At 64.2% G+C, this 25,916-nt stretch overlaps 2 protein-coding genes across 9 annotated transcripts in view; both read left to right on the forward strand.

The window, feature by feature from the left end:
- The window catches only part of TP73 (tumor protein p73), a 61,142-nt gene extending 42,824 nt beyond the window's left edge, over nt 1-18,318 (forward strand). For all 8 annotated transcript variants that reach the window (XM_045063595.1, XM_045063600.1, XM_045063599.1 and 5 more), the window contains 10 exons: nt 11,394-11,580; nt 11,755-11,870; nt 13,301-13,410; nt 13,777-13,919; nt 14,180-14,268; nt 14,769-14,893; nt 15,283-15,431; nt 15,720-15,858; nt 16,119-16,212; nt 17,276-18,318. In XM_045063595.1, coding sequence (XP_044919530.1) covers nt 11,394-11,580; nt 11,755-11,870; nt 13,301-13,410; nt 13,777-13,919; nt 14,180-14,268; nt 14,769-14,893; nt 15,283-15,431; nt 15,720-15,858; nt 16,119-16,212; nt 17,276-17,614 — 1,491 coding nt within the window. In that variant the 3' untranslated portion in view covers nt 17,615-18,318. The remainder of the gene's footprint in view (nt 1-11,393; nt 11,581-11,754; nt 11,871-13,300; nt 13,411-13,776; nt 13,920-14,179; nt 14,269-14,768; nt 14,894-15,282; nt 15,432-15,719; nt 15,859-16,118; nt 16,213-17,275) is intronic.
- A 125-nt stretch (nt 18,319-18,443) lies between these two features.
- Nucleotides 18,444-20,797, forward strand: LOC123387288. The gene is made up of 2 exons (XM_045063605.1): nt 18,444-18,978; nt 19,076-20,797. Exons 1-2 carry the CDS (start codon nt 18,539-18,541, stop codon nt 19,584-19,586), a joined length of 951 nt encoding a protein of 316 aa, XP_044919540.1. The 5' UTR covers nt 18,444-18,538; the 3' UTR covers nt 19,587-20,797.
- Nucleotides 20,798-25,916: the final 5,119 nt, after the last annotated feature.

Below are 25,916 nucleotides of genomic sequence, written 5' to 3' on the forward strand. Positions count from 1 at the left end.
CAGGGGATCCTGAGGCTCGGCCGCATGAAGAACAGGGTCTCACGACCCCCACTACCCCTCTGGCCAGGTTGTGGTTTTCCCATACTCCTGGAGGGCTGGAGGGGCATGGATCCACAGGGAGACCCGTCTAGCTCTGCAGGGGCCAGTCCTGGTCTGGGATCCAAGGCCCGGGGGTCCCTGCAGCTCTCTCTGGTTCTCGCTCTGGCTGGGCCCCCCTCCTGCTGACCTATCGCTGGCTGCAGGGCACCTGGTCCAGGGCCCCACCCTCCTCCTCATTCTGGTGTTTCCTTGATGCTGCTGTTGCTCCTTAGAGGGGACGCTGTCCCTACGGCTGGGACTAGTGCAGTAGGAGCGGCTGTTAGCGTCTCCTTAGCCACACGCAGGGCCTGGGCCGGGTGCCCTAGAGCTGGTCCTCCTGGGTGAGGTTGTTGGACAACGGCTATACCCACTGGGGGATTCTCTTATTGCCTGTACGGTTCTGGTCCCCCGACCCCAGATTTGAGGTTTGGCTGTCAGGAGATGCCTTACACACCTCTGGTGACAGGAGGCTCACTCCCTCTCCATGTCCATGCTCATACTGTTTCCTAAGCCCTTTCTCTGGGCTCTCAGGGGAGGGTCCCAGCCCCTCCCACACCAAAACTAGCACCAAGGCCTGAGCAGCTGGACCCCTAGGAATCTTAGCAAGCCTTGGGGGGTGGGTCCTGGCTCTTTCTCTCTGCTGTTTGAGGATGCTGGTGGGGTCTCTGCAGGGTCTTGGGGGACTTGGAGTGCTATAGATGGTCTTAGCTGGTCCTCAGAGAGGGACAGGAGCTGCCCCTCTGCTGACTGTGCCCCTACAGCCTGCCTGGGGTCTCTGCCACTTCCCCCCCAGTTGCTTCCACCCCTCCTGTCAGAGGTTCAGTGTTAGGACTAGAGGGCCCATGGCGGGTCACCGTTGTCTGGCCCCACGTGGCTGCATGGAGTGGTCTGCCCCGGCCAGCCATGCCTGGGACAGGGGTAGGCTTACCTCCACCCAGCGGCTCTGCCCCCAAGCTCTAACCACCCCTTACCCCGCCCCCCCGCACCCCCCCCCCCGCGTCTGCTCTCTTGCAGCTGTGCTGGGGGAGGGGAGAGTGAGCTGCTGGTGCACAGCTCCCCCTCCCAGCCCCCATCAGTGCAGGGTGGAGGTGCGACAGACATTGATAATGAGATTTTTGGCTCCTCGGCTCTCTGGGAGCAGACACCCCGCAGGCTCCTTTCCCTGCCCAGGGAGGGGGCGGGCAGGCTCACGGTGCTGGATGGGGACCACCGCCTGCTCCCAGCTCTGGGGGTCTGGCTGCGCGGGCGCTGCCCAGACTTGCTTCCTGGCCACACGTCTGGGCCTCGGCACCCCGCCCCACGTGGCCCCCGCCATGCCGGCCGGCTGGTAACTGATAGATAATTCGTATTTTTCTCAAGTACAATTCCAAATCGACTGTTGCCTTCACTCCTCTCCTCGCTCGGGAAAAACACCCTCTCTGGTCCTCACGGGGACCACAGCTGTTAATGGGGTCTTTGGCCTCTGCCTGGCCGAGGCCCCCGGCGAGTGCCCCCGGCCCCAGGCGGTCCCTCTGCACCCGGATCTCACACGTGTGCTCCCTGGGCCCCGAGGCCAGCCCTCCGCTCACAGGCCAGCGTGCTCACGCGAAGCTCACACACGAGGCACCTCGCACACCTGTGAAGCCATGCACGCACTCCATGCACACGTGAGACTACATACATGCACACAGACACGTGTGCGGGGTGCCGGCCGCTTCTGGTCACCACCCAGGGCTCGACAAAGGCCTCCTCCCCCACAGGAGGCCAGGACGGCCGGGTGGCGCATCGCAGAGCACGGGAAGGGTGTGAGTTCAGCCTCCGAGGTTCTAAACCAGGCAGGGTTCAGGCCTCGGATCTGCTGCAGGGCTGTGGGCCTGAGTCTGAGAGTGGGCTGTAGCCCGACCGGTCCCTGTAGACAAGAGCGCTGGCTCCTGGGACCGTTGCGGACAGGGCCTCGTGCCTAGGAAGCACCCACACGTGGCCGCTCTGGGGTTCTGTACGGGGCTTGTCCTGTGTCCGGGGCCTTGTGGGGAGACACACGCTGGATGGCCAGGGCTGTGGGCGGGGGCTGGTCCCCCAAGGCAATGATGCTCTTCGGCCCAGTGGGCGGTATAGAGCCTGGCCAGGGATGGCGGTGTTCGTGCCTTGGTCCCTGTCTCCAAACCCGCACAGTCCAGCCTGGCCTCTGGGCCCTGACGGCCACTCCTGTCCCGGGGTCCCCCAGGGGCCGGTAATGACACGGCCAGCCAGTCCCAGGAGTCCTGAGGAGCAGCCGGTGGTGGGACATCTGGATGCTGGCCCGCTCGCTCTGCTCCATCTCCTCCGGCCCCGGGTTGGGCGTCGCCAGGGAAGGGGAACCGCCCTCGCATTTTGGGAGGTGGGAGAGGGGACTCCGGGGTCAGCCAAGAGGCTTGTATGGCTGGAGCCCTGGTCCAGCGGGGCAGTGTGAGGCAGGCCACTGAGGGTGGACCAGGGTCCCTGGGGGGCTCCCCGTGGCCCGCCCCCCTGAGTGGCCTCCAGCTGTCCCACACCTGACCGTGGGTGAATGCCAGCCCCTCCGTCCCAGGGGTGAGCCAGTGCACGCAGGGTGAGCCCCACCCTCCCGGTGGGGAAGGGTCCCGGGAAAAGCAGGCAGCGGGGAGACTCAAAGGCTCTCCCCGGGGTTCTTGGCAGAATGTGGCTGAGTCAACACTAATGGATTCAGGAGAAAACTTTCCAGCCCCTCGGAGGTTTGCAAGCAGGAAAATAATAGCGGAGGTGTCCCAACACGATCACGGTATCAATTGCGTTATCCTAAAAGTTTATGGAATGCATAAGTGGAATTAATACCTTTTACTGGCACCAGAAGCAATTACACGAATTTAAGGCCCGGGAAGGGCTCTGTCTGTCGTGGAGACGGGTGAGGAGTGAGCAGGGGAGACTGCACGGATTGCACTGTGGGAAGGTCCCAGGGCAGACCTGTGTCCTGCAGGCCGGCCGCGGTTCCGGGCCTGAGCCAGGCATCACTTCTCTCTCCATCTGTGTAGCTGGAGCCCCAGGGCCCGGAGGTCACAGAACTTGGCCTTGGAGGCCCCAGTGGGGCTGGGAAGCCCTGAGTCCAAGGGGCTGAGGGGTGCGCCCAGGGCAGCCTGTACCCCTCCCCACCTGGGCTCCCGTAGGGGCCTCGAGGGAGAGCCCCCTGGGGGGTAGGTGTCCATGCGTTCTGATACAATCAATGTTTTATGAAAAATTCTATTTTCTGGGACTGGTTCCCAAAATGGATCTGGCTCCGTAGATTCTAGAATGTCCGTCTGGCAGGGCTGACTGTGACAGGGACTGGCCACCCCCTCACCCCCACCCCGGTGCGCAGGAGAGGCCCGGCCTCCCGGCAGTTATGGTAGGACACTGAGGCCCAGGAAAGGCAGGAGGGGAGGGGGTCCCGAGCTCTGGCTTTCGTCAAGCAGCCTGAGGGGAGCATCTGTGCGCCCGTGTGAGTGTAGGGGTGCTCTGAGTGAGCAGTCTTCTCCCAGCTCTGGGGATGTCCCGGGACCCCCAGTGAGCTGCCGGGAAGACAGGCTGACCCTCAGAGGCCCAGAGCATCCATCTGGGCCCCAGGAGCCTGGGTTCCTGCTTGCCCATGAGTGAGTGACAGCTGCCACTCCCCGGGGAGGGTCGGGCGCCTGTCCTTCCTGCCTGCTGTGGGGTGACATGTGACCGTCCTCCAACAAGCTGCTCTACGGGACACTCCTGGCTGACCAGCAGAGGAAGGAATGGCGTGCATGCCGGAGGGGCTGGGGCCGCCACCGGTCCCCACGCCTCCCTGTGCGTCTCCCAGCCGGGCTCCCCAACCCCCCGGGCTCAGTAGCCTCTCTGGAGGAGGAAAGCTTCTCCTGGGCATCCTCCCCTCTGGTCCTGGGGGCCTCTGGAGGAGGGTCTTGGCCTAGCAGCCAGGGGAGCTTTTCCATGGTCAGTTGTGGGGGAAATCTGTTTCAGGATTTTCTCAGATCCCAAACTTGGAAGCCAAGCTCAAGTTCATGGATCCCAGGCCTCAGAATTCCCATGGCCACAGCCCCCCCACCCACCCAGGCCTCCAGGTGGAAGTCCCTCTGCCACACCTGGGCTTTGTCCAGGCAACCCCAGGAGGAGGAGGGGGCAGGAAGCCTAGGGTGTCCGAACTAGAAAGAGGAGCTGCTCCCTTGAGGGGGAGGGGCAGGCCCAGGCTGCATGTGAAAGACCCCCTACCCCCAGGGGGGCCACAGGGCTATGACCCTATGGTTCATGTTAGAGCCCGAGAGCCCCCTTGAAAAAGTGGCCAGCACTCCGGGCTTCAGTGAAGTAGACGTTCAGAGGTTGTTGGGGGACCCTGCAGTGGCCATAAGCCCAGGTTCCCCCCGGGGATCATAGACCTGCCTCCTCCACCATTGCCGGGGGGCACGGTGCACGGTGCCCTCTCCCCACTCCTCATGGGGGGAATGAAGTCAGGCCATGTGGGCCCATCCCTCCTGGCACAGGTGCCACTGCACTCTGCAGGGGACGAGATGTTCAGGGGCCAAAACTCTCCTCGCCCCACGTCCGTGCCTGGATATTTACAAGGTTCAGTGAAAACTGGATTCCAGCCAACTGTTGCGTTAAATGCTGGAAAATGACCCCCCCACACACACACACACATCTGGGGTGTCCCGGAGCTCACTAGAGATGCCACGGGCTCCTCTCCTGCTGGCTGAGTGCAGTCTTAGACCGAAGACACCGCCGGCTCGGCTTCCTGGCGGGAGGGCACCTCCTGAACTGAGGTCTGGCGGTGGAAACACGGCCTGCAGCTTCTGTGGCAGGAGGGTCAGAGGCACTCGGGCCGTGTGTACGGGACACCCCGCTGGAGCCAACCCGCCCTGGCTCTGGGTCCCCTCCTGAACACCAGCTCCCGCGGTGGTGGCCGGTGGCTGCAGCTCCCCCCTCTGACACACCTGCCGCTGGGCCGGCCCCAGTCCCAGGCGATCAGGAAGCTTCAGGACACTGGGGAAAGGAGACGGCCCGTCATGCCTGCGCTCGCCAGACCAGCTGCGTGTCCCGGGACAGTGTGCCTGCAGCAGAGGATCTAGTGACTGGTCTTTGAGCAGAAGATGCTGTGGACAAGGCCAAGCCCTCTCAAAAGGCCACAAGTTGTGTGTGGGGGGGTGGCGACTCTTTCCCCTGGCAGTCGAGGGGACTCTCGGGGCAAGCAGAGCCCCGTGTTTGGCCGGCCTCCCTGCTCTATCCCCAGCCGCCAGCTCTGTGGGCTGGCTCTCAGCCCTGCTTACTGGGTCCTGGCCAGAGTGCTTTCCCTGCCGGGCCAGCCAGTGGAGTGTCTGCCTCCTCCAGGAGGCCAGGACACGCAGGCACGGGCTCTCCAGCTGGCAAAGCTTGAAACCGAGTTCAGGGGCAGAGGAACCTGGGTTTGGGCCTGGCCGAGGCAGATCTCGGTGCTGCAGATGTGGCCGCCATCCGTGCCCTTGGAGCAGGAGGGTGGCTCCTGGTGGGGGTGCTGGGGCTCTCTGCAAGCCCAGCTGTGTCCCCGACCACTCTATCCCCAAGGTCCCCTGTTTGGGGCCCCGGGGAAGCCAGATGGCACACCTGGGTTACAGAATAAGGACTGGACGGGGGCCCAGTTTCCCACAGTGCCTGGCCCGGATCACTGAGGCCAAGGGCAGGACCCCACCTGTTGGTCCTCTTGTCCCTGACCCCAGGCCAGAGGAAGAAGCGCATCACATCCAGCACCATGTCCAGGCTTTGTCCCCCTGCGCACCTCTGAGTCTTCCTGGACTGGGTCACGCCTGGTGCCCACAAATGGGGCTCAGGGGTCTCGGTGCTGTCTCCCCCTGCTGAGCCAGCAGCTTTCGGAAGCAGCTCTCTGGTGTCAGCGCATGACCTTGAGGGTGGAGACCAGGAGTGTGGACCCAGCGGAGAGGAGGTGTTGGTGTGAGTGCTGGCCTCGAGGGATACCCTGGGAGCCCCTGAGAAACAGGGTAAAGACACCCTGTCTCAGGGCTCACTGTCTGCCGGTCTCTCCTGCAGCCCACACAGGGTCCCCAGAACCCCGGGGCCCTCCCATGCCCTCTGTGCCCACTGCGTCTCTCAATGCCCAGGCGGGGGCGGGGGGGCTTCCCTCCTGACCTGCTGTCCTCCCGGGCCTTCTTGCCCTCTGCACGGCAGACCTGGTCTGGTGTCCACGCACCTCTCTCCCGGCTCAGCTCCAGGCACACAGCTGCCCACCCTGATCTTAGCCCAGGACGGAAGCCACTGGAGGGTGTCCCTCTGCACGGCAGACCTGGTCTGGAGTCCACGCACCTCTCTCCTGGCTCTCTCCATTTCCCGGGGCACGGTACCTCCAGATCCCGAGAGTCCCAGGCTCCTGCCCTCTTGTGTGGGACCTGGGTCTAGGATGTGGTGGGACAGGCTACCTGGCTCCCGAGGGGTGTCCCCGCCAGCACCACACCCACCTCTCCAGGTAACAGCTTCAGGGGACACCCCTGGACAGTGGTCAGGGTCACTCGGTACCTGCAAAGCCTTGTTTCTGCCTCCAGTTTATCCTCTGGGCTCCCAGCGAGAGGAGCCCCCGCTGTCCAGTCTGTCGGCAGATGCATCTGTCCCCTCGCTGAGCCAGGAGCTCTTGGGGGATCATGGCAGCCTTCTTCATCAGACACGTCTGCTGGCATTGGCTGTGGGTCGGCTCCCCGGAGCCTCCAACCAGCAGGCCTGAGGCCAAGGTGGGGTGTTGGCTGTGGTTTTCCTTGTGCCCAGACTCTCATTGCTTCCTGACCCTGGGGGCTCTGAAGTGGGCTGGGGTGATTGTTACCGGGCTGGCCGCTTCCCCGTTGTCCTGTGCAGGCCTCCTTTACATGTATCAGAGCCCACCTCGTGCTCCCCGCTCCGTGCGATGGGAGAGAACACAGGACGGGGTGCAGCAATGTAGCTCGTGAGGCCCCTCCTTACCTGGAAAGAAGGGGACCCAGGAGGTCTGTCAATGGGGCTGTGGGCCTAGGCTCCCTGTGGATCTCGAGGGTTGCCCTATGAACCCACAGAGCTTCTCTAGGGAGAGATGGGTCTGTGGCCTTGAGCAGGTCCTCAAAGGAGCCTGTAGCCAGAGAGAGGACAGAAATGTGCTCTGCACACTCCCAGGCACGCATGGGAAGCAGATAAAAGTGGACTATATAAAAAAATAATTAAAAAAAAAAAAAAAGCTCCCCCCCACCGCAGGCCCCATCTTCCAGAATCTGTTGTAACAGATTCGCCCAAGCTGGTTAACGGTATTTGCGGTTTGCAAGACGCTACACGTCCCTGGAAAATGACAGACAACTTATTATCACCTCTCTGCTCTCCCCTGCCCAAACCTGCCCGTGCCGGGCACCCAGCTGCCGGGAGCGGGCGCGAGGAAATTAACGCCACAGAGCTGCCCGCGCCTGCCACCCGCAACCCCCACGCCAGCCCCGCCAGGCCCCGGGCTCCTAGCCAGACTGGGCCATCGCGGACTCTGACGGGGGGGAAGGAGGGGGAGGGCCCGCGTGGGGGAGGACAGGGGTGGGCACACACCAGCATTCGGGCAAACCATTTCCTGCAGGCGCAGAGGAATACGCACATCCCGGGGCAGGCAAGTCCAGACGGCTCTGTGTCAACAGCCGAAGATAAATAAGATTTTATCAGCTCAGAATCTGTTGAAACACATCCATCTAGCGGTTCTAGGGAAGGAGAGGCGAGAGGGAGGGCGGGAAAGGAAGTGTCTTTACGTGACCTTTTCTGTAGAATAGATGGGACCCAAGAGTCTTCCTCCCCACCTGTCCAGTGCCTGGGGCCCAGGAGCTACCGGGGGACGCGAGATGGAGCTGTCAGGGGCGGGGGCTCACGCCCTCTTCAACACAGACCTGGTTATCTGAGAAGGCTTTCATCTCCTACAGGCCCGCACCTGGCCCTACCCCAGGTCTGGCCATCCCAGGGCCCCCTCCTGCCCCTGTAGCCCAGCCACCCGCTCAGGGTATAGGGAAACTCTATACTCTTGGGCTCAACCCCCTGCAGAGATAGGGCTGGTCTGTGCACGTGCCCAAGGACAGATCAGCAGCCAGCTGGGGATGGCGGGACAGGACCGGGACTGGGGACACCCCTGTGGGAGTGGGGCCAGGCCCAAGGCCCGGGTGGCCTTGCCCGGTACGCAGAGGGAGAAGCCGCGCGCTCTCTCCTCGCCCAGCGTCTCCGGCGTCGGTACCGCGGACAGCTCCCGGCGGCTCCTCCCCGGGGCGGGGCGACCCTGGCGCGCCCGTCCCCTGCCCACCCGCGCCGCCCCGGGTCTCGCCGTCTTCCCGGGAAACCTCCGCCTCCAGAGTCTTGACACGAAGAACACCCCTGGGTCACCCACGCCCCACTGGGCTGCAGGACCTCGAGAGGGGAGCTCGGAGCCCGGGGCTGCGCCTGGAGTCCTGCTCCATCCTTGCTGGCCGGGGAGCCAAGTCTCCTGACCCTTGTGGGGTCTACAGACCCCTTTGGGGCAGCTGCGCAGGGAGCAGGAGGTCGGTGACTGACTGACGGGGGCCGCTGGGTGGTCGCTCCGGGGAGGGGACTGCAGGGTCTGCACGCCCCTGGGGGCACTCTCAGAACTGCTCGCAGAGGGGCCAGGGACCCTCTCCCGTGGCAATGATCAGGGCACAGAGGAGTCCATGGGTATTACGCGTGGTCAGTCAACGCCCCACCAAAGCCTGGGGAGGTTGGTCCACCGGTTTACAGCGTCCCAGCGGCCAAGCACGAGAGCGGGACCTCAAAGGCCATTCTCCTGCTGCTCACCTGTGACTATGACCTGTCCCCCTCCCAGGCCAGGCCTTTCCTCAGCGCGTCTGCCCACTCAGCCCCCACTCAGGGATGAAGCAGGACCCTCTCTGAGGGTCCTCTGTATGCCCCCTGCAGCCCCAGGTCACCCCTCACGGGACACCTCCGTGGGCCCTGCTGGGGTCCCTGCTGACCCTGCAGGGGACAGGGATGCCCCCGGGAATCCACAGCTGCCTCAGAAGGGCTCGGACCCACTGGCCACTAGCTGAGTCCGGCCAGTACCACGCCGCGTGGTCTCCAGGTGCCTCCAGTAAGTCTGGATCCTTCTGCAGCTGGAAGGAGTGCTCAGCCCATCTTCCCTAGAGAGTCGAAGGGCCTGGCAGGCAGGAGCCCCCCACAGCACTTGCGGGCTTCACCGTGTCATCCGTCGTGCTCAGGAAGGTCCCTGCCATCCAGCCGAGGCTCGGGGTTGCCTGTGGGGCCCTCCTTCTCCAGGAAGGTCCCCTGGGTGAGTGCTCTCCTGCCTCCACGATGCTTGCCAAGCAGTTCCCTGCCTGACACTACCTGAACGTTGTGTGAGGGTCAGGGACCCGTTCTGAAGCTTCGCTTGGGGATGGACCAGAGCTGGTGTGAACTGACTGGCACCTGGTGTTGCTTTGGGCTGAGCTGGGCTGTTCTGGGCACAGTTTTTGGGCAGGGTGCCAAGCTTATGGCCCATCCTGGTGCTTTGGGGAGTGATGGGGATACTAGAGGTCAGTGGGCACCCCTGGGAAGCAGGGCTGACCCCCACAACAACAAGCAGGCGGCCCCCCACTCCTCTTGTGGCCCCCCAAGCCCACCCTTAGGCAGCCCTGTTTTCCGCTTTCCCAGCCATGCCTCCCCCTCCCCCTCACAGGGCTGTGTGGAATCACTCTTTCCTGCATTTGAAATAGGTCTGGGGACTCTGCTTCCTCCCAGAGGTGGGGTCTCAGGTATTCAGATATGGGGTGGCAGGCTGCACTGGGCTCGGGGGACCCCGGTGAGTGGGGCACCAGGGGCATCCAGTTCCCATCCGTGATGGGGGCGGGAAGGGCACGTACTGAATTCAGCACCACAGGAAAGTTGAACAGGGCCCAGCACCCCAAGGATGCCATTAGGGAGACCTCAGCCCACGTGTCCCCCCGTGTCCCCTTGGACTCCACTCTGGGGGTGGGTGAGTGTTTCCGGGAGGGAGCCTTGGCCAACTCGTCAGGGGAGGGATGGCTCCCACTGTGGGGCCCAGGGCTTTGAGGGCCCTGGAGTCCCCCAGGTCTCAGGCTGTGGGTCAGCCTCATTGCCCTGCGTTTGCCACCCCTTGTCTTTTGTATACTTGGGAGTTGCTAAGGGTATGAGTCCCTGAGGGGCCACAGTGTCCCTTGATGACCGGAGAGGGAGCTCTGGTGGCCAGTGGGGGTCTTACCTTTGCAGGATCGAGGGTGTCAGGGCCCCCAGCTTCCTTGGGGGCTTAGACCAGCCCTGCCTCTGCCCAGCAGCTCCGGCACCCGGCCTGTGTTGCCCGGACTACACCGTGGTGGGTACAGGTCCCGCCGTAAACTCTAAGCCCCGGTCTGTGGTCCCAGTCGTCTGCAATGCAGGACATGGTGGTGGCAGACCCCAGCCGGAAGCCTCTGTGCAGCACTGTCTGCTGGTTCAGTACACTTTCCCTGGCTGTACTGCGGTGGGGTGTGATGGGCAACTCAGGGTCGCTGGAGCTTTGTGGGGGGCGCGGGGATGAAGGGGCAGGAACAGGAAGTGTCCTGTGAGTCAGGATAGGAGCACGTGCCTCCGGGAAGGAGGCATGAGGAGCCTGGATGGGTCCCCAGAAGCCAGTCTGCTTGGAAACCCGTGGGCACCCTGTGACCACCATCAGGGTCACCTTTGAACTCACGAGAGCTGGCCAGGGTCTCAGGTGGGGGATGTGGTCCCCTGGACGCTGCTCCTCCCTGGAAAAGGGTCCCAAGTGGCAGGGACTGGAGCTTTGAGGTCAGAGGCCCCCACACCAGTGGCCCCTGCTGAGCTGCAGAGCTCAACCGCTGACACGCTGCTCTAGGCAGTTCCTTCCTGAAGCTTCGGGGCACAGGGGCACCCAGCCTGTCTCACACACGTTTTTCATCAAAATGCCAGAAAAGCCTAACTCTGGGTTTTTAAAAAATGTAATGCTGCAGATTCCCTCCTTCAAACCCCTGCGGTCTGGGGGCTGAAGGTTGACCATGGGGAGAGCCGGGCTTGGCAAGGCAGACCCGCCTCCCAGTCCCCACTCTCCAGCAGCTCCTCGCTTCCCGGCCTTTACCATCCTCACCCCTAAGAGGGACGTAGTGGTGCTAACCTCTCCAGCCAGAGAGATCCAGACAGGAAGCCCCACTGCGCTCCCTGCGCCCCAGCCGGCCAGGTGCCAGCAAGTGGGTGAGAGGTGCCCGGAGGAGGCACTTGGAGGAAGGATGGCTGGAGGCATTCAGCGAAGGGGCCAGCGGGTGGTCGGAGGGCCGGGGTCGGGGCTGTGGACTGGGGGCGCTGAGCTGGGGCTGGGCCTGAACCCTGCCCCCCACCCCCACCAGTACTCCCCGCTGCTGAAGAAGCTCTACTGCCAGATCGCCAAGACCTGCCCCATCCAGATCAAGGTGTCCAGCCCGCCGCCCCCGGGCACCATCATCCGCGCCATGCCAGTCTACAAGAAGGCGGAGCACGTGACCGAGGTCGTGAAGCGCTGCCCCAACCATGAGCTCGGACGGGACTTCAACGAGGGTGAGACCTCCAGCCCCGGTGCCCAGCGGCTGGGATGCGCCGGGCACCCGGACCAGGGGAGGGCTGGCCTCGCCCCCTGGCTGGAGGCAGCAGTGGCGGGCAGTGCGGGCTCCCCGTTTCTTCTCCCCAGACCCCAGCCGGGCACCCCTCTGAAGCGCTGTCCCCTCCCGGCAGGACAGTCTGCTCCGGCCAGCCACCTCATCCGCGTGGAGGGCAACAGCCTCTCCCAGTACGTGGACGACCCCGTCACGGGCAGACAGAGTGTCATGGTTCCTTACGAGCCCCCGCAGGTAGGCCGGGGCCCCTGCAGCCGGCACAGGGGCTGGGGCCCGGTGGTCAGAGTAGTCACGTCCCCTCCGTCTCCTCCGTCAGCCTGCCCAGTGGCCCCAGCGTCTCCAGTCCTGCCGGGGAGCGGTTCCTTGCCCTCACTCACCACCCCGGCACCCAGTACCCATTTCTGACCACTCGTGCGCAGGTCTAGGTGGGGCCCCCTCGGGCCCTCTCTGGCTGTGGGAGAGAGATGGGTAGGGTGCAGGCAGGGTCTGGAGGGGAGGGGTGAGGCCATCGTGGGAGGTGGGTGGGGTGGAGAGCCCCCCACCCCTGCCCCGGGGCTCTGCTGTGACCTGAAGGCAGCAGCAGGTTTGGGGGCTCCTGTGAGGGTCCGGCTGCAGTGAAAAGCTGGCGGTGGAGTCAAGTCGGGGGGAGGGTAGGATGGGGGAGGGGCTGGGTCGCAGCCCTCCGGCCTGTGCTCCGTGTTCCCCAGGGTGAGTGGGCACCAGGAGCCCCCACCGTTCTTCTGCCTGGCTCTGGCCCCCAGACCGCGCTCAAACCTCATCCCTGTACTGGCCAATCGGACCCCCCAGGGCCCCCACCCGCCGTCCCCGCTCCCATGGGCCGGAGCCCCCAGGATAGCGGGGCTCTCCCGCCCCCTGGTGGCTGCCGTGTGCCAGCAGTTCCGTGAAAGGCCAGGTGTGCCGACCCAGCGGCTGAGTTTTCTCTTCTGACCCAGGGAGACCAGGACAACTGCCCATTTTGTGGTCCTGGGATGCCCAGGGGTCAAAAGTCCTGGCTACATGCCTCGGCTGTCCGCAACTCCCTGGGAAACGGTGCAAGAGCTGGAGATGGGGGTCCACGCGGATGGCTCTGGTCCGCCCCTCTGTGCTCCCTTCTGCCCAGGAGAGCCACAGCAAGCAGAACACACACTTGTGCCCACAGAAACCTGTGCACCTGCTGCCCACACCCAGCCTCCAGGGCTTGACCTCTAGTCTGTGTTATGGGAGATGCTGGAGCAACCAGACCACAGGGCTCTGTGCCGGGAGCCTGCGTGGCGCATGGCGCTCTGTGCACTGCACGGATGGACGGGTGGGGGGATGCACGGATGGTCTGGATGGTGGATGAGTAGGTGGGCGGAGGGTGGGAGTGGATAATTTGGACAGACGGACGGACGGACGGCGGTGGACGAGTGCGTGCAGGTGAGTGGGTTGGACAGGTGGGTGGACAGACGGTGGACGGGTGGGTGGATGAGTGGGGGGCAGACGGAGGTAGGACAGGAGGTCGATGCAGGCGGGAGGGTGGGCAGAGGACCACAGGGCAGGGACCGCCTCCACCCCGTGCCACCCCAGTCAGGACCCAGCCCAGGAGCCCCCGCCGGTGTGGTCTGGGGCCCGCACGCCGACAGCCCGGCCTTGGCCCCCGGCCCCCGTCCTGCTCTTGTGTGCAGGTGGGGACAGAATTCACGACCATCCTGTACAACTTCATGTGCAACAGCAGCTGTGTGGGGGGCATGAACCGGCGGCCCATCCTCATCATCATCACGCTGGAGACCCGGGAGTGAGTCTGCTGGGCACGTGGGCGAGGGCGGCTGGAGCGGGGGCTTGGGGCAGTGCTGCTGGGGGCTGCACCTGAATCCAGGGCATGGTAAGGGATGGCGCTGGCCCTGGAGGTGAGTTTAAGGAGGGGCGGACCCCCCCAGCCCCACCCCGGGCCACAAGGGCTCCCTGAGCAGGAGCTGGGCTTTGGGAGGATGGCAGGGGACGTGGTGTCCCAGAGCGGCCGGGAGCTCAGGCGTCCCCTCACTGGCTCATCGAGAGCCCCCTGGATGAGGTGGCCGGGGCGGGTGAGCAAGGCTGGCAGGGCTGGAGGCAGGCCCCCGAGGCTCATGGTCCTGGCTGTGTCCCCCCGCCGGCCCCCCGCCAGTGGACAGGTGCTGGGCCGCCGGTCCTTCGAGGGCCGCATCTGCGCCTGTCCTGGCCGAGACCGCAAGGCTGACGAGGACCACTTCCGGGAGCAGCAGGCCCTGAGCGAGAGCGCCGCCAAGAACGGCGCCGCCGGCAAGCGCGGTGAGGCCCGGCCGGGGGCGTGGGGGCGCGGGCGCGGGGGCCGCCCCGGCTGTCAGACAGAGCGGGACAGCCTCGGGGTGCGAGCCACAGGGTGCCCTGGCTCCTGCTCCATCCGGCACGACCCCACCCTGGGTCGGCCCCTCTTGAATGGGTTCCTGGTCTCGGGGCCCGTCCACGGTCCCACGCACGTGAGGGTCAGCTCGCACCGGGGGGCGGGTATCCTGCGGGCCTGACCTGCGTGTGGCCTGCCTCCCTCGCAGCCTTCAAACAGAGCCCCCCTGCCGTCCCTGCCCTGGGCCCCAACGTGAAGAAGAGGAGGCAGGGGGACGAGGACGTGTACTACATGCACGTGAGTGGCCCTGGCGTCCTCAGGGCTGAGACCCGGGGCTCTGCAGGCAGTGGACGGGGCGCCCGGGGAAGCAGCTCCGAGGCAGCGACTCTGCGGGCTACCCTCCCCACACATGAGAAGTCCTGCTGACAGGGGGTGGGGGGCGCAGACCCCTCCAGGGGACAGTGCGTCAGGGAGCACGGTATCTGTGACCCCACTTTAAATGGCCGCCGCGTGGGTCAGAGCAACACGAGCTCTGCCGGGACGGTTCTTCTGTGATGTGACGCTGATTCCACAATAGGCCCCGGGTTCTCCCAGCTCCCTCTGTGGTGCGTGCCCGCCCGGCACCCTGAGTGTGCAGAGCCCCGGGGACGGGGAGGGGGCCACGGTGGGCGCTCACCGGGCTGCAGACCTGCTCCTGGGGAACAGGGGCTTCCCGGGCCGCAGCACGCTAGGGGGCTCTGTGAAAGGCCCCCGCGACCCCGCAGGCACCTGTGCCGAGGGTCCCCGTCTGTGCTCAGGTGCGGGGCCGGGAGAACTTCGAGATCCTGATGAAGGTGAAGGAGAGCCTGGAGCTGATGGAGCTGGTGCCGCAGCAGCTGGTGGACGCGTACCGGCAGCAGCAGCAGCAGCTCCTGCAGCGGCCGTGAGTGCGCCCCGCCCCGCCCCCGCCCCGCCCCCGCCCTGCTGATGGGGCAGGAAGGGCGACAAGCCCACCCTCCCACCCCCCACTCCCTCATACCCCGGGGCCCCCACCTGGTGCCCCCTCCTCCAGGGAGCCTTCTGTGCACCACGCTGTCTGGGCCTCCCACGGGGGCCTCCTAAGTGTCCACTGACTGGGAGGCGGTGGGGAGGGGGCTCAGCACGGCAGCCCCACAGGCTGGTTCCCGCGGCAGGGCCGGCTCTCCCCTCGCTGCTCTGAAGGGCAGGTGGGGGCCGTCCAGCCCAGGTCTGGGTGGGAACGCGGGTGAGGAGGGGGCGCCCAGCACCCGGGTGTCGCGGGGAAATGACCAGGCGCCGTCGCTGTCTGAGCAGGAGCCACCTGCAGCCGGCGCCCTACGGGCCTGTCCTGTCACCCATGAGCAAAGCGCACGGGGGTGTCAACAAGCTGCCCTCCGTCAACCAGCTGGTGGGCCAGCCGCCCCCGCACGGCTCAGCGGCCGGACCCAACCTGGGGCCCATGGGTGAGCACCTGGGGCGAGTGGGTGCGTGGCTCGGGCAGGGTAGGGCCCGGAGCGCGCTGGGAAGGCACAGAGCGAGGGTCCGGCTGCGGACAGGGCCGCCCAGCTCGGGGCCGTCGGTGGCTGCCTCGCACCGGCAGCTGCTGTCCACGGGCGGGAGGCACAGCCGGGACAGTCCCTCTGTCCGTTCCCCGCCACGGGGAGGTCCGTACTGTGCGCTCTTCCCAGCCGTGCAGAGCCAGGGAGGCCCGACCCGACGGGCCCTGACAGTCCCCACTGCCACCTGCCTAGGCCCCGGGATCCTCACCAACCACGGCCACACCCTGCCGGCCGGCGGCGAGATGAACGGCAGCCACAGTGCCCAGTCCATGGTCTCGGGGTCCCACTGCACCCCACCACCCCCCTACCACGCTGACCCCAGTCTGGTCAGGTACGTGGGCTGCTGCCGGGTCCTGCCACGGAGCCACTGACCTCAGCCCCCCTCCTGCCTGTCCTCGTGCCCATCCGCTGCGCCAGCTCGAGCCCAGACAGCGGCCGGGGAGGGCCCGGGAGGGAGCGCCCAACAGGTGCTTGGGAGAGAGCATGAAACCCAGGGGCTCGTGGGGCGGCCGAGGGCAGGGGGGCGCCAGGCCACACAGCCGAGCGTGTGCTTGCAAGTTAGAGCCGGTCCACACGGCCTTCTCCCCGCAGCTTCCTGACGGGACTGGGGTGTCCGAACTGCATCGAGTACTTCACGTCACAGGGCCTGCAGAGCGTCTACCACCTGCAGAACCTCACCGTCGAGGTAGGAGCCCGCGCGCAGGCCAGAGCCCGCAGGCCGGAGCCCGCAGGCCAGAGCCCGCAGGCCGGAGCCCGGCGCCCCGCCCAGGGCCCGGCTGTCCTCTGCTTGCTCCCAGCGCCCGGTTTCCTGCTCTCACCAGGGGAGGGGAGGTGGGGAAATCCAGGAAAACACTTCTTCTGAGACCAAGCCCGACCTCCTCTCTCACGTCTGGCTTCCTAGTGAGTCAGCCTTTGAGGCGGGGGCTGGATGGGGCCCCCACTCTCCCTCCCCGGGCCCCTGGCAGGGCGTGGCTCGTGTGGCTTCGAAGCCGCCCTCATAGGCAACGGCCCAGCTGCCTATGATTTGGGGAACAGGCTGTTCCCAAAGCACAGAGAGTTGCCAAAGCCAGAAGGGTCTCGGAGCTGGTGCAGCTGAGTGCCACTTACACGGGGAGAAACTGAGGCCCACAGAAAGCAAGACAGTCCTTGCTGTGTGCCCACAACCACGGTGGGTCCTGGGTTCAGACGGTGCCGGGCTAGAAGCAAAGGACCATGGCCGACCTCTGGGTCGGACAAGAACACTGGGAATGCAAGGGAGTCCCTCCTGAACTGTGAAAGACGCCACTTGCTCGCAGCCTAGGGCTGTCTTGAGCTCTAACGTGTGGTTAGCCAAGGGAAGCTCAAGCCTTGGGAGCCTCAGATCCCAGGGGGCTTCCGGCCAGCAGGGGCTCGGAGCCCCACCCAGTAGCTTGGGTGAAAGCCCTCCCCCTCCCATGCCCACCCATTCCTGCCCGCGCTAGTTCCGGTACCCAGCTTGGCGGGGAGGGCGCAGGGGCTGGGTGGTCTGCTCTGGCCCTTACAGGGCCTGCTGTGGAGGGGCTCAGCCGGTCCACAGAACCCAGGAGCCCAGGAGCGATGTCACCCCTATACGCACATGCCCCTTCTCAGCTCTCCGGGTTACGGGTACGGACGGCCAGGGCCTCGTGCGTGTGGCACTGGCTGCGCCGTTTCTGCCCGGCGCAGTCCACTGCTGGGGGGCGAGGGGCTCCTGAGCCGGGGCCATTAACAGTGGCCCGCGGCTCCCGCAGGACCTCGGCGCCCTGAAGATCCCGGACCAGTACCGCATGACCATCTGGAGGGGCCTGCAGGACCTGAAGCAGAGCCACGACTGCGGCGCCCAGCAGCTGATCCGCTCCAGCAGCAATGCCTCCACCATCTCCATCGGCAGCTCCGGGGAGCTGCAGAGGCAGCGGGTCATGGAGGCCGTGCACTTCCGCGTGCGCCACACCATCACCATCCCCAACCGCGGGGGCCCGGGCGGGGGCGCGGGGCCGGATGAGTGGGCCGACTTCGGCTTTGACCTCCCAGACTGCAAGTCCCGAAAACAGTCCATCAAAGAGGAGTTCACGGAGAGTGAGATTCACTGAGGAGCAGGGCTCCACAGGAGAGCGGGCGCCGAGGGCACAGTGCAGGGCGGGCGGCGGCCCTGGCCTGGACTGCCCGGGAAGCCCGGCTTGGTCTCCTCTTGCCTTTGTCCAAGACCGCCTGTGGAGGCGGGGCCGCAGGAAAAGGCGAGGCCCACCTCGCAGCACCCCGCACAGCGGGCGTGACGTGCCAGGGCCGGGACCTGTGCCCTGGGTGCTCCCGAGGGCCGGCGTCCCCCACCATGAGCCTCGTCCTCCTTCGGGCTCCGCGGCTTCCCAGCGGGATCCTTCCGGACACGAGGAGCGCCTCTGCTGACGGACTGCCAAAGTATTTTTCGATGTCTTTTGAGTGGCTCCAGGATTGTATCTAAAACGTGTTTATTTGGGGTCGATGCTTCAGACCCTGTCTCTGCCCAGGGCTGGGTCCCTCTGCCGGACTGGAGGGTCAGTCTGTCCCGCACTCTTCAAACCAGCTACCTTCCACCTCCTGCCCAAAGAGGAAAACCAGAACCTCCCTGGAACTGGAGGGGCCCAGGGGCCAGTGCGTTTGCCACGGCCCCTCCCGGGAGGCAAGGACACTCCTGGTCAGTGGCCACCAGCCAACACCCACGCCAACACCACTGGCCACAGCCGCCTCCCTTCGGTGGACAGCATGCTCGTCGGACTACTAGAAATTGTCCATATTTGATAAAATGATTCTCTTTGTACTTGGTGGGTCAGCTTTCATTTTATTTTTTGCTTTCATCCTTAATATTCCCTGCAAAGTTCACCCCACATTCCTGGCTCCCCAGGTCCGTACAAACAAGCTGTGCTAGAACAGAGGGCGAGCCAGGCGAGGGTAGCTTCTCGCTCCGACGCTGGACGGGGCGGTGGGGCGGTGGAGGGGTGGGCTGGGTCCACCTGCCGTGTGGCTGCGAAGCTCTCCACATGGGACAGCTCCGCTCTGTTGGCCGCCCTGGCAAACGGGGGGCAGGGCAGTGGGTCACCTTTCTCAGGGCCGCGGGGAGAACCGTTCCCAGGCGGAGGGAGCAGTCGGCAGGAAGGTGCACCCGTTGTGGGGCTCGAGGAAGCCCCGATTGGGGAGGGCCCTCCTGTCCTCCTAGGGGTGGTCCTGAGGCAGGCAGTGGGGCTGTAGGCCTTCACGAGGACCCCCGGGGGCAGCAGACTGGGGGCTGGGGGCCGTGTGGGGCTATTTTCATTTGCAAGGAACCTCATGAGCCTTTGTGGCCAGCACATGACAGACCAAGCACTGTGTCCACGGAAGGACATGCGGCCACAGAGATGCCGCCTTGTTCCAGCAGGCGGGAGAAAAGCCGTGTGTGGCTGTTCCCAAGCTCAGCCGCCCCTGCCGCGCCTGCAGAACATGGGTGAGCCCCTCCCCCCGCGGGTCCCCGCCGACGCCCCACGGCGGCAGGCAAGCCTCCAGGCCGGGGAAAGTGGACGCGCAGCCCTCACTCCCTTTAGGTGTGTTCTTGCTGCCCTGAGTCCCGCGGGAGGCGCCTTCCTCTTCAGGCCGCGTGTTCACGGGCGTCCGGGATTCCAGCTCCGTCCGCTCCACACGGGACCAGGAGTGGTGGGAAAGCGCCAGCTCCCCTCCCTCGGGTCCGCCCTGGGAGGAGGGGTGTGTTCCTTGCTGCGTGGTGGTTCAGAGCCCGCCCAGCAGGGGAAGGGAGCCCCAGAAGAGAACCGGGCCAGCCCCACCCCAAGCCCACCCTGGGGGCCACCTCCAGACCAGGACTTCGCCTTGGAAAGCCGTGTCCGTTCCTGTGGCCAGTCTACACGGACCGATAGCATCGTTTGTGCGGATGTGAGCGGCTGCGTCTGGGGTGATGCCGTCCACCCCCGCCCCGCACCGTGCCCTCGAGGGACCAGCTTCCAGGGCTGTCCGCGCACCAGGAGGCTCGGACCCTCGGCCGGGGCCAACCAGGGCAACAGAACCTGCTTGTTCCAACGTGCAGCCGCCTCTGCTCCCTAGCTTGGGGGGCCTGTGCCCATGGGGCTCTGCCGTCTCCCCAGGGAGGTGCGCACTGCACTAGAGGACCACGGTCACGGGCCGCGGACTCAGGACTGCTGGGGGCTGTGTGTGGCTGCCCTGCCACCGCTTTCTCATGTCACGCCTCCCCACAACCGCGAGACCGGGAAAGAAATACACTGTCGTGCTCTTGCCTTGGGCATCAAGGCTGGGCTGGGGTCTGGCAAGTGCTCCTGTGGCCACACCCTGGGGCTCCCCAGTGGTGCCCCCTTGTTCCACCAACCCCCTGGGGTCGGTCCGCAAACCTGGCTGGAACCCGGCTGGAGGGGGCAGGCCCAGGGCTCCGCTGGCTTTGTCTCCGAGGCGCTCCTGTGGGCCCAAGTCCGGCAGGAAATGCCATAGGGGCCCCACCGGGTGCCCAGGAAAGGGCTGGTGTGCGGCAGGCAGAGCCCCGGGCATCAAGAGGGGAGGGAGGAGGTCATCCTCCCGCGGAGCCGCAGGCCGCACACGCCATCCTGGAGCCTTTCTCCGTGCTGCGGAGTGAGCATCTTTGGGGAGAACAAGGCACGAGAATCACTTAAGAATCGGGCCTGCCGAGGAGACGGTGCCAACGGTCGGGAGCAACACGGCGCGGGTCTGAAACTCCGGGTCTGCAGAACTCCAAGACCAAGAATAAGCCTTGACGGGGGGGGGGGGGGGGGTTTCCAGGGGCGAAGGGGCAGGAGGGACACTCTGGCTGGGAAGTGGCCTGCAGAGGGAGGTGGGCCGCGCACCCACACAGACTCCGGCCGGCCTGGGCTCCGGCCAGAGAGCACGCTGTGGCCGGGAGGCCTGCGCCCCTCACGGCTCCCCACAGGCTTGGTTGCGTGTGAAGTTCGTCGCCAGGGCTGGGCCACGGGGGAGCGGTCATTTCCATGGCCCAGGCCCCCCGCATGCATGGATCAGGGACAGGTCTCAAATGCAGACGGCCACCTCTCGGTTTCCATAGGGTAAAGCACTTTAATGCTCTAAGGTTACAAAAAAAAAAAAAAAAAAAAAAAAAAACCACCACCCATTTTTTAATGTAATTGATGCTCCTTCAAGCAGTATTAATGGATCTACTCCAATGATATTAACTTTTTTTGGTAATGTGATCTTGGGAAAATGTGTTATTTTTTTAGCTGTGTTTTGTGGGAAATTTTGTTTTTGTAACATAATAAAGAGCACATTCCGAAGGCGGTCTCGGAGTAACTCAGAAGAGAACAGCACGCATGCACCAGCGGCTTCCCGCCGGCGGGGCCTGTGGCCTGCAGCAGCCCCTCTGGGCACCTCCGGGGTTCCCGGTGGCGTGAGGCCGTGGGTACCGCAGAGCCCCAAGCTCAGGCTGCCTGGTCCCAAGAGAGACCCGGGCGCCCACACGGCGTTCTGTCGGCGCAAAGCTGCCTGACCTCACCGGCCTGACTTCGGCCTCGGCCTCACGACCCCTCATCCACGGGGCGGCCGGAGGTCTCGACTTCGGAAAGCTCACGCGGGGGGCGGGCAGGCCACTAACAGCCCCCCAGCTGCCTGGAGGCCGGCACGTTCACGCTTCTCTGCAAACTTGGAGCTTCCGTCTGCCCCCTCGGGCCGGAGCCGCGCGGGTCGGCTTCCCTTGCGCTCTCCCGGTTCTTAGCTTCCTGCCCTTCCGGGCTGTAGGAGACGGGGCGATGCCCCTGCAAACTAGGCCTCGTGAGTCCGCTCAACCTGCGGGGGCCCAAGTCTTTTAGACATTAGGCTAAAACTAGGCAGAAGAGAAAACACCCAAAGGCCAGAAGGAGCCATCCCCACACTCTCTGGCACTCATGGAGGCAGGGAGAGCTCCACGGGGACCCCACAGGCAGGCAGGCCCGGAGAGGCCAGGAGGGGGGCCCCAGGAGGAGCCAGGAAGGGCCAGGAGGGGTCCAGAGAGGCCGGGGAGCGGGTCAAGAGGGATCTGGAGAAGCGGGAGGCCAGGGGGGGCCAGGGGGGGCCGGGAGGGGCCGGGAGGGGTTAGGTGTACCAACCGGGGCCCCAGCCCCACCTTTCTGGTTGGGCCCATTGATTCACGCAGGCTCCTCTGAGCCAAACCTGCTCATCCCGTTCCCACAATTGTTGTCTATCCCAGGCCCACTGGGGAGGGCTGAGCGGACCGTGCCCTCACCCCATCACTGGGACAGGAACCCCAGCGACACGCCCACCGACACCTCTGGACTGGAAGGGAAACGAGGGAAGGTAGCGTCTGAGGAACAAACACGGGAACGCTTGCAGCACAAGGTGCTTCCGTATCTTTGTTCAGAAACATTTTTTTAAAGTAGGATAAGAACAACACAGCCAGTCACTACAGATATAGAAAAACGTCTCTCCCGTGTCCACTGCATGAGGCAAAAACGACGATCCGGGTAAAAGCAGACTGGCTACCCCACAAGGCGTGCGTCCCAGGAGGAGGAGGAGGCCTGGCGGCACCTTCCCCGCCCCCGAGGAGAAGGGCGTCCACTCCTCTCCCCCCAACCTCCGAGGACCAAGTCTGCACGCCGGCAAGAAGACGACGGACTTTGACGACGCGCCGGGACATCTCTGGGACCTGGAGGAAAGGTGCCCTCCCACGCCTGCCTCCTGCGCAGATGCTTCCAGAGGACGGCCTGGTTCTCAGAACCCTGCGCTACAACTGCCCCAGACACCCAGGGAACCCTGCAGCCTGCTTCTTGCAAGTGACCTTTAGCTTGCAGTGTGCCCAGCCACCTCCAGCTCTGCGCCTCCCCCCGAGACAGCTTCAGCTGGCCCTGCAGGGCCCACCCAGCCGATCCTGCCCTGAGCCCCGGGCCCCACGCTGCAGGGGCTCCTGCCGGAAGCGCCTCCCTCCCACATATCCAAGTTCCTCCTGTGAACTTCCCCAACCTTGAAAAGTTCTGAGACCGTGTCCGAAGAGCTCTCGGTACCCCTCCCAGCGGGGCCTGGCCGGGGTCTAAGAGAGCGGGAAGAGGCCAGCGCCCCAGCCGGAGACGCCCAGGGGGTCTGGAAGGTGCCCAGAGAACCGTGCACCTGAGGACGCGGTGGCCAGACCCGTCCGGAATGTGCAAACACTGAGAAGGCACCGTGTGTGTGCAGTGAGCTACAGTCGGCGCTGGCCCGAGGCAGGGCCAGGTGCTAAGCACGCAAGGCAGGAATGGAGCAGAGCACTAAGTCAGGTCAGAAGAGACCTGTGGGATGACATCCGAGGAAACCCCCAGCAGGACGGCAGAGCCTAGGACAGGCGCGTCCGGGCAAAGCAGAGGCGAGGGCAAAGCTCCAGGGAGGAGCCACAATGGCAGCAGATGAGCCGCCCGCTGCTTCGGTCCTCTTCCGCGGGCCAGGGTGCACCCGTCCTCACCCATGCTGCTGACAGGTGACCCGCTGCTCTGCGCGTGCCCTGCCTGCCTGGGATTCCCTCTCCGACATTCAGCTTTGCGACTCAGAGAGTAGAAAAGGGCCTGTCACTGAGGAGGCGTGAGAACAGAGCGTATTAAAATACTGAATCTGAAAGTCCACTGAGCACGCGTTTCCGTGTGACGCCTCTTAGCCCTTCGTCAGAGCGGAGAGATTCGATTCGGCCCCCGTCTTCGTCAGGACGCCTCGGACTTTCTGATCCGCGTCTCACATTCCTTTACTTGCTCCTCAAACTGGGGTGGGGGGTGCGTCCTGAACGGACCCCCAGCTCTTGGGGGGGAACACCGCGGTCTGACCTGCACAGAGGGCGCTCCCCAGGGCAAACGCTGTGTCTGGAGGGACTTCTCCCAGCGACGCGCTGATGACATCCATGTCACATGTCACAGGTGAGCCAACGCTGCCAAGGCCAGCAGCCAGCCCGGGGGGCCGTTACCGGAGCATCACTGCGGGGCCCTCTGGCCAGAAGGGAAGCGAGGTGCACGTCCACGATGGGGGTCCTCATCTGACTTCCTCAGGAGACCCAGGAAGCTGCTGGGCACAGACCGCTGAAGGCAGAGCCGATGGACCTTCCCCAAGGCACGCCCGGCGGGTCTGCTCCGGTGAGAACTGCGGAGCTGGCTCAGAGCGCCTGGGAGGGAACCGAGCCTGGGCTTGCCCTGGTCCCTGCCCCCTGCACCACGGTGGGAAGCACATCTGGTCAGCCAAGCCCCGGGGCCAAGTCCTGCACCAGAGTCTCTTGGGGACCACACCCCTTCGTGCCCACCGGAAGCTGGCAAGTTCCAAGGCCAGCAGCCACGCGGCTCGCTACAAGCAGGACAGTGGCCCGCCACGCTGTCATCTGGATGCTAACGCCTCAGGCACCGTGTGAGTTTTATAATTAGGTATCTGGCTGTTCACCTGCTTGGCAGCCATCCCTCTTCCCAGATCCTAAGCTCAGCAGTACAAAGGCCATTCTGTTTTATCCCTCAGTAAACACCCCAGGCCCAGCCCGCTCCTGCGGAACTAGGAGCCGTTTGAGACGCTGGTCAAGACACAGTAATGGGACCCGCACTCCCTGAGTCTCAGAGAAAGCAAAAGCAGTTCGGAGAGGCTGGGCCCAACGTCACAAAGCCGGGGAAGGGCAGAACCCGGTTGGACTGAGCCTGAAGCCTGAGCGGCGCCCGCCCCTCGAGACCCCGCTGCCAGCAGGCATCTTCAGAACATAGAACACTCGGACAGAAAAAGCCAGTGAACTCTCACTTCTGGAAATGAGAGATCATTTCGAGACTGCAGGGTCTCAGGCTGCAGGCTGCTTTTTGGAAAAAAGTACCCTGAGTATGAGACACCGTTGTATGTCCTTGAAAACAAAAGTCACTAGGAGGCTGCTGGGGTAGCATCCGCAGACTGAAGGCTGGCCACCGCCAGCGCCACCCGAGCAGGACAGCGGTCCGCCCGTCCATAGCAAGTCTCCCGCAGAACTTCCCTTCCCTGAAAATCGCCGGCACACCCGGAACTCACAGCACGGGGTACAGATCGGCCTGGAAATCCCAACCGTGTTTTTCTCTACGGTCACGGACCACCCTCAGGCCTGGCAGCTGGCGCTCAGAGCCTTATGCCTGGAGACAAAAGGGGTCGGGCACGTGCCTTTAACAGGACAGCACAAGGCCCAGAAAAATACATCCACCTCCAAGTCTGTCAGGGCAGATGGGATCTCTATCGGTATTTCTCAAACTTGAGTAACACGCAAACACCTTCTGAAGGCAAAAACTTCCTGCGTTTCCAGCACTGACTTCAACTATTCTGAATATAGCCTACAGAACATAAAAGCAGGTATTAATTCCTCACGTAACTATTAAACCAAAACTAACTTGTAAAACCAAATCCAAAAATCGCAATACCGCTAAACGCAGAACATGCGCACTTGACACTCTGTGGCAATGAGCAGCCCCGCGGAGAGAACGCCTCCCAGCTGCTGGTGTCCCCGAGAGGAGTTCCCAGGGCCACCGGCTCCCAGCTGAGGACTCTGGCCCCCGCCCCCACTTCGCCTTCTCCGTTCCCACCGCCACAGGTGCTCCCCTCACAGCACAACGTCAGGCCGATCAGAGTCCAGGTGTCGATGCCGGCGGACGCCACCCTTCGGTCCCTGGAACCACACCACAGGCCTGAATGCCGAGTGCTCGCCCGGCGGTCAGGAGCTACGACAAGACGGCCATTTGTGACTGAGCACGGACTCCGAACGCGGCGCTGCAAACCAGCAGGAGCTCCCACTTCTGTAACATGGCAGGGTCCCATGGCTCCAAGTGGCCAGGCCAGGGCAGGACCCCAGGGGAGTGGCCTGAGTCTATGCGGCCCCTAGAGATGACCAAATATGGTCTAATATTCAGATCACCAAAATGTAAATGCGGAGTTATGAAACGTTTGCAGAAAAATCTTGGATCTCAAAGGACACCCCACCTCGAGAAGCAGTGTCCCTTCCGTCATTAAGCCTTCCTGTCCCTGATTGGCCAAGAGGTCAGTCCGGAGGTGAGGTGGCCCTCTGGGAGAAGCACTCTCTGTGTCCTTCAGAAACGGCCCTGCAGTGTTTCCAGAATTCCTTCCCATAAGTAATGGTCAGCCCACAGTTTCTGAGTAAAAAGGCTATGACTTAAGAGCCCAAGCCTCTCTTACGGAATACTGAAGCAGTCCGCTTCAGATAAAAGTTGGTGACCTCACGGCCACCGTCGGACGCGAGCGCCGGCAAACGGGTGTTACAGGTTTGTGTCGACTCACCCTACGGAGCTCAAGATGGCTTTTGATATGCTTAGAAATTAGTGCCCGATCATCATGTCCAGGAAGCCGGAGGGGCTGGGGGTGGGGAACACGCCCAGCTTACCCGGTGAGGCAAACATTACCCTGAAACCAAAACCACGTGAAGACGCCATGAAGAAGCTCCAG

This window comes from Mustela putorius, unplaced genomic scaffold (assembly GCF_011764305.1).
Source record: "Mustela putorius furo isolate JIRA1106 unplaced genomic scaffold, ASM1176430v1.1 tig00003853_pilon_pilon_pilon, whole genome shotgun sequence".
NCBI classification, from domain to species: Eukaryota; Metazoa; Chordata; class Mammalia; order Carnivora; family Mustelidae; genus Mustela; species Mustela putorius.

Excerpts from the sequence above, each read along its gene's own strand:
- LOC123387288 (XM_045063605.1), top strand. The coding sequence starts at position 18,539 with ATGGGACAGCTCCGCTCTGTTGGCCGCCCTGGCAAACGGGGGGCAGGG. Across the intron at positions 18,979-19,075 it reads GCCGCGCCTGCAGAACATGG|GTGTGTTCTTGCTGCCCTGA; the intron begins GTGAGCCCCTCC and ends CACTCCCTTTAG.